This window comes from Podarcis gaigeae (genome assembly GCF_964106915.1).
Source record: "Podarcis gaigeae genome assembly, chromosome: 9".
Lineage (NCBI taxonomy): Eukaryota > Metazoa > Chordata > Lepidosauria > Squamata > Lacertidae > Podarcis > Podarcis gaigeae.
Window position 1 is genome coordinate 54,598,242 of NC_139685.1, and position 6,820 is coordinate 54,605,061.

The window sequence follows — 6,820 nt, forward strand, 5'->3', positions numbered from 1 at the left end:
TTGACTCGAGCGTCTAACGTCCCGCTCTCTACCCCCTCCTCGCAGGGAAAGGAGGAAATCCCCTGGCAGAGCAGAGCTGCTGCGTCGAGACAGCAACTCAGCTGGCGCTCGTCATCTCCCTTCCCTCGCGCCCCCTCCCCTCTTTCGGGGCCGGAAGGACGGGAGGAAGGGGCATGTTCTCCAAAGGAGATGTGAAAGCAATCTGATCACATGGGGACTCCCTTTTCTTGGCTCCTCTACTCCAAGCTCGCCCAATCTTGCTGCCTTCTGAAATTGCTTGGCGCAGGTAAACGTATCAGTGTGTGTGTGTTGTGTGTGTGTATGTGTGTGTGTGTGAGAGAGAGAGAGAGAGAGAGAGAGAGAGAAGGAGAAGGGGCAGGAATCGTAAGATTTTAATCTGAGCTTGTTTTTCAACTGCAGCAAAAAAGCAAGAAAAGGGGGGTTGGGAAGCAATCGGATGTGGAAGCGCGTAAGGCGAGGTTATGCTTTTAATTAGAGTAACAATACGGGGGACAACGGTGGCTCACCTTGCTCTTTGGCTACTGGCGTTTTCTAGGCAAAGGGGCCGGGGAAATTCCAACGCTCGGTTTGCGCCAAGACGTGGCGCCCGCTGCCTGGGCTCGGACCTCTCGCTTGCTTTGCGCTTTCGTGCCCAGCCGGAAGCGCAAGTGAAACTGAAACTGAAAGTGTGATTCCTGCCCGGCGCTTGGTTTACTAATCGGTAAGGCCTTGTGGGACGGGCCTCCCGTTCAATTACACAAGCGATCGCGCTGGTTGGTGCAACTGCTTTCGGCGAGGATGGCACACTCTGCAAGCCAGACCTCGACCAAAGCAGGGAGATAATAGGAGGGGAGGGGAAAAACAGCCACATTCCTCCTGGGGCGTCATTTGGTATATTTGGTTTGACTTGTCAGATCAACAAGCACCCCTTTCTCGGAGGGTAAGCTGAGGAAGAGGGAGGTTGTACTGTATTAGCATATTTTTGGGGGTAAGGTTTAAAGTGGCCTTTTTATTTGGAACAGTTCCAATACCACCTTGATTATGACCAAGCAGCTTGCTGCAAAATAATAAGCAGGACTTTGAGGTCAGGTCATTTGAGGTCATTCATCAGGCTGGAATAGCACAACGAAGTTTAACAAAGGGCAGGGGTATGTGTATATATGTTTGATTTAAAAAGCTGGCTTGGTATTCAGGCCAAAACAAAACGTCACAAAAATACAAGCAAGCCTTTGAGTCCACTATAATTCTTCATCAGGTTGGGTAATGCAATGTTGAAACTACTGTGGTCAAAAAGTTTGCTTTTGTATGAGCTTAGAAGGGGTGTAGCTATGGGGAGAGCTGTTAAGAGCGATTCAGGTGGAGGAGCAGATTTGTGGGCTTTGTCTAAGTATGGAGTGTATAGAAACAACTGTTATTTCTGGAGTGCATTCTGGTGAGAAGCCAGAGAGAACCATGAACAATGTGGGTGCTATCAAGGATGTAGCTAGATGTTTGGGTAAAGTGAACAGCTACAGTCCAGTGTGGTTTTAAGTTGGGAGTAAGTTGAATTCAGTAGAGATTTCTGTCACCAACCCAAAATTTGAATTGTCGCTCCTTTTGTAGCTAGCTTTACTATGGTTTCTAGGAGCCTAAGTAGAGTGCGACAGCATAAGGCCAAAAACCCATCTATTACAGCATTCTGTTCCTACAGTGGTCAACTAGATGCCTATAGGAAACTCACTAGCAGGACACAAATGTAACAACTCCTGTTGTTGTATCCTAGAAAATGATATTCAGAAATATACTACTGTACTCAGATATTGAAGGTAACAGAACTATCCCTGGTGGTCTAGTGGTTAGGATTTAGTGCTCTCACTGCCAGGGCCCAGGTTTGATTTCTGGTCAAGGAACACATCTTTAACAAGGCCTGGATAGCCCAGTTGGTTAGAGCATGGTGCTGATAATGCCACGGTTGCAGATGTGATCCCCGTATGGGACAGCTGCATTTTCCAGCATTGCAGGGGATTTGACTAAATAATCCTCAGGGGCCCTTTCAACTCTTAAATTCTGTGATTCCATAATTATCTTTGATAGCCATTGGCAGCTTCATCCTCCATGAATTTTTCTAATTCCCTTTGAAAGCAGTCCAAGTAGGTGGCTATGGTCACATTTTGTAGTAGTAAATACCATAGTTTAGCTACATGCTGAGGTTTTTTATTTTATCTGTCCTGAATGTGCCATCACAAACAAAAGTCCTTTCCTGTCATTGTACCCTAGAAACTGGCAATTGGAAGTATACTGATTGGATACTGGAGGTAACAAAACTATCCCTGGTGGTCTAGTGGTTAGGATTTGGCGCTCTCACTGCCATGGTCTGGGTTCGATTGCCGGTCAGTAGATGCTGTACCCTACCTAGAAACTGGCATTTGGAAGTATACTGATTGGATACTGGAGGTAACAGAACTATCCCTGGTGGTCTAGTGGTTAGGATTCAGTGCTCTCACTGCCACGGCCTGGGTTCGATTGCCGGTCAGTAGATGCTCAGTTCTAGAATTGTGAAAGAAAATTTGATGGGGGGAGCATCTGCAGGTAAGATGGTGGCTGGCTCATATGCCTGTTGCCCTGGGAGAGGAGCTGACACATTTTTCTGACTGTAGTTTGTTTTTACATTTTTTCTTTCTGGTTGTTTGTTTTTTTAAAATAGTGTGAAGTTGTGGTTGATGTTTTCTTCCAGGGTTTTTCTGAGAACTAGTACTGCCATGGCCAGCTTTGAAACTGAAGATACAGAAGAGACTGTGACCTGTCTCCATATCAAAGTCTATCATCCAAGTCAAATGGAAAAGAACGTATTCCAAGCCTTCCACTTCTGCCAGCCACATCACGTGAAAGTAGATGACCTAGTGAAGTTTGGAAGAGATGGGCAGGTCTGCCGCTTTAACTTTGTAGATGGACGGGCCTCACGTATTCAGTTTGCTCTGCAGTGTTTCAGACACTTCAACAGCTCAAAGCTGGGTTTCGAGATTAAGAATTTGAGCAAGAAGACAAAGCTGTTTGTGGATCTCGCTGAACTGGCTTACCTGAATAAGGTTGAGTTGCAAGAGACATGCATGGTTTGCTTTGGAGAGTACCAAATGCTATTGGAAAAAGAAGAAGGACAGTCAGATAAGTATTTTGACATCCGCTTTGAATTATCAAAAACACCCATGTTGCAGCCAAAAAACTTGTCTTGGCGGGAACCTATACCTGAATGTGGCTTTTCATGTGCTGAATCTCCAGTTGAGATAGATGAGACAGAAGAAATGGGAAACGCCCTCCATGAGAAATGGACTTACTAGTTTCAATGTTACAAATTCAATGTTGTTGGTTTTTTGCCCTATGTACTATTGCAGTTGAATGGTATCCTTCACATATGTCCAATATATGCCTACACTATGAATAGGTTAGCATTGTTCTTTGTAAGCTGCCACTTTACAGATATTTTGGCATCATTGCTTAAAATACTGGTGAGGAGCCACCAGACTGTGAGCCTAATTAGCTGGTCAATGACACTTACAAAACACAGTGCCTTTGCCTGCATGGTTTGACTACAAACTGCATGGGCAAAGGAAAACAGGTTACCTGCTGTCATTGTGATTGACACGGCATCCTCTATCAAAATTGGCTCCTGGGGGTGGGGAAGGTAAGGATCTGGCCCACCATTGGGATCCAGTTTCCCACCTCTGGCTTAAAACAGGTACAGCCAGAGGACTTGGTGGTAACAATGCAGGCTTTCAATACTTTTCAGCAGTGGCTGACCTGTAGCCTTCCAGATATTGCAGGACTCCCAACAATTCCAGCTGTCAGTTCCAGCCAGCATGCCCAATGATCATGGGATAATGGGAGTTTTAGTTCAAAAGCTGCCACAGGCCACAGGTGAGCCACCTCTAAGGACTACCTGAAGGCAAAAAGAAAATTCTGACCTTGTAATACCACTGTCATCTTGGATGGATGGCTAACTATCACCCAACAATATAAAACTGGAACCAATTGTTTAAATATGACACTGCAAGCCTGCCCAAAAGCAAAAGGAACTTGGAGAACATAATAAGGTATGCAATATCTAAAGGCCTCTTTTATATTTCATAGCCTGACCTGTACATGCTTCCTGCTCTGTTTCTGAACAGCTGTTGATTTGAAATTGCTGCAAGTTGTGAAAGTACATAAACACATGCATGCTAGCATTAATACTGTTGTGCAACTATTTTGATTCCATTTGGACACCGTGCTGTGTTCTCTTGTGCTAGTAGCTGTTAGATTGTGAGATTAGGATTGGGGCAGAGGAGGTGACTTCAAATTTGCATTTAACCAAGAGGAACACTGGGGTAGACCTGGTCTAATCAGGTTTGGTTCCCCTTATTAATGAGGTCTACTTGGTGCCTTTCCTGACCTTGACTAAAAAATACATCTTTTCCAGGCTTTTGATGGACAGTGATTGTAATTAGCATGCTGCTAGAGCTTTATACTGCTGTTACGAGTGGAGCAGGGGGTTTTGTGTATTGCTTATGATCTGAACGTATTTCTGTGTGACTGTGCTTGTAAAATATTTTTTAAACTTATGCTTAAAGTATGTTACAAGTCTTTTGGAGCCCTTCTGTGTAACAAGCAACTAATAAGTTTACTAAATAAACACAATATAATCACAATCTCTCAGCCTAACTCATCACAGGGTGTTGCAAGGATAAGAGGTGGTTCAGCAGAGAACTGCCTACATTACCCGTAGCTACTTAAGGCTAGGATAAAATGCAATTAATAGCATTATTAAAGATTCAAGCTGCAGTCATCCAAAGTTAGGCTGCTTAAAGTGGGATTTATGTTGCCAAGCTTTATGAAGGATTGCAGCCAAATTGAAAATCAAATTCAGCCCTCAGGGAAAAAACTGGTTACAGCGTTAAATATGAAGAAACATGTACACCATGCATTTAAAGCACTCTTCTGTCGCTTTAGTAGTCATGGCTTCCCCCAAGAATCCTGGGAACTGTAGTTTAAGGGTGCAGAGCATTTATTTAATAAAGTTTATACACTGCTTGATCGCAAAAAACAACCATCTCAAAGCAGTTTACAAAAAGGCTAGGACAATAAAATTGTAGGTAAAAAGAGTTAAAAACAAATACTTAAAACATTCAGAATTTTAAAATCATCAATAAACTAAAGACACTCATCAACATTCTACAAATCTGGGTAAAAGGTAAAGGTAAAGGTACCCCTGCCCGTACGGGCCAGTCTTGACAGACTCTGGGGTTGTGTGCCCATCTCACTTAAGAGGCCAGGGGCCAGCGCTGTCCGGAGACACTTCCGGGTCACGTGGCCAGCGTGACATCGCTGCTCTGGCGAGCCAGAGCCGCACACGGAAACGCCGTTTACCTTCCCGCTGGTAAGCGGTCCCTATTTATCTACTTGCACTTTGAGGTGCTTTCGAACTGCTAGGTTGGCAGGCGCTGGGACCGAGCAGCGGGAGCGCACCCTGCCGCAGGGATTCGAACCGCCGACCTTTCGATCGGCAAGTCCTAGGCGCTGAGGCTTTAACCCACAGCGCCACCTGCGTCACAAATCTGGGTAGGCTTGTGTAAACAAAAATGTTTTTAGCGGGTGCTGGGGGAAATAAAGGTGCCTGTCTGATGTCAGCAGGTAGGGATTTCCAAAGTTAGGGTCTGCCACAAGGATCAGTTTCTTACAAATACTGAACGGGTATTATGTGGCATATGTAAGTGTCAATTCTGTAGTTAGATCTCCCACAGAGCTACAATTTCCAACACCCTTGACAACCTAGTCCTTACAATTATTTTGTGAAGGGGAACGATGACTGTTAAAATTGCTGCAAGCGTGTTTTAAATATACAGTATGGTGTTAATGTGATCACAGGTTTCCACAATGGGTCATTGTATGCTTAAGAATATCAGGAAGGCAAGGTGTGGTGTCTGTGAGCTAAATATACCGACATAACGTGACAAGGGCAGTGGGGCCAATATGTGATAGATAGCAAAGCCGCAAGTCTTTTCAGTAGTAGCAGAACAAGGATTGGACTGAGGGACAGTAGGCATTAGCTATGTAATTAGACAGCTAAGTGCAAAGTTAGACTGAATTCTATCAAAGGTTATTTTACCAAGTTCTGTTTCTTCAGAAGTGGAGAACTGATGTGAAAGTTCCAAAGAACCACCCTGCTGAATCAGACCCAAGCCTCATGTAGTCCTGCATCCTATTTTCCACTTTGTCAATCAGAAGTCTATAGAAAGTGCAGGAGCAAGAGAGGGCAACAGCTGCCTCTTGATACTGGAAGAAGTATAAAATAATTGTGATTAGTAGCCATTGATAAGACAAATTCCAGAGGTATAAGGCTGATCGCCATCCAAATTGGAGTCTCCCACTACAGTTGCATAGCAGGAAGAGATTAATTTGCCCCACCTCTTCAGAATTCTACCAGTCCAATTCCACCACCAACCCCAAACCCACTGGTGGTGGTGGGGAAGCCACCAACTCATATACAGTATACCATGCAGGAGTCCCCATTTGGTCTGCAAGTCTGTTTTCCCCAAGCCATGCCCACTAGCCCTATACCTGATGAGGCGAGATGTGGGGCAGGTATAGATGCAACTCCTGCCAAAAGAAGGGTTTGCAGGTGCCAGTCAGCTACATGTGCTAATGCATGCCTTTGCCCTTGCAGTATTAAAATAAACTGATTGGGTGGCTCTGCTGACCTGTCAGGGAACTGGGAGAAGCAAGGAACTTGTTCATCAGCTAGGCAAGCCTCCCAACCCCATGACCTCTGGGAATGGCACATCCCTCAGTTGTGGTAGAAAGCAAGCTT

General features: G+C 44.8%; 2 protein-coding genes across 4 annotated transcripts in view; one reads left to right on the forward strand and one right to left on the reverse strand.

Annotated features, from left to right (window-relative positions):
* The window catches only part of ALPK1 (alpha kinase 1), a 61,938-nt gene that overhangs the window by 52,858 nt on the left and 2,260 nt on the right, over positions 1–6,820 (reverse strand). The window contains exons 1-3 of one of the 3 annotated variants that reach the window (XM_083756342.1): positions 5,564–6,285; positions 2,392–5,192; positions 528–2,252 (exon numbers count right to left, since the gene is read on the reverse strand). The gene's annotated coding sequence lies outside the window, so the exon portion shown is untranslated. Of the gene's footprint in view, positions 1–527; positions 2,253–2,391; positions 5,193–5,563; positions 6,286–6,820 lie in introns of those variants that run through there. The other 2 variants (XM_083756345.1, XM_083756344.1) reach the window with 2 other exon arrangements.
* TIFA (TRAF interacting protein with forkhead associated domain) lies at positions 2,739–4,661 on the forward strand (the record flags this gene model as incomplete). Its single annotated transcript, XM_083756973.1, has 1 exon — positions 2,739–4,661. The coding sequence occupies one exon, from the start codon at positions 2,739–2,741 to the stop codon at positions 3,312–3,314; it is 576 nt and encodes a 191-aa protein (XP_083613099.1). The 3' UTR covers positions 3,315–4,661.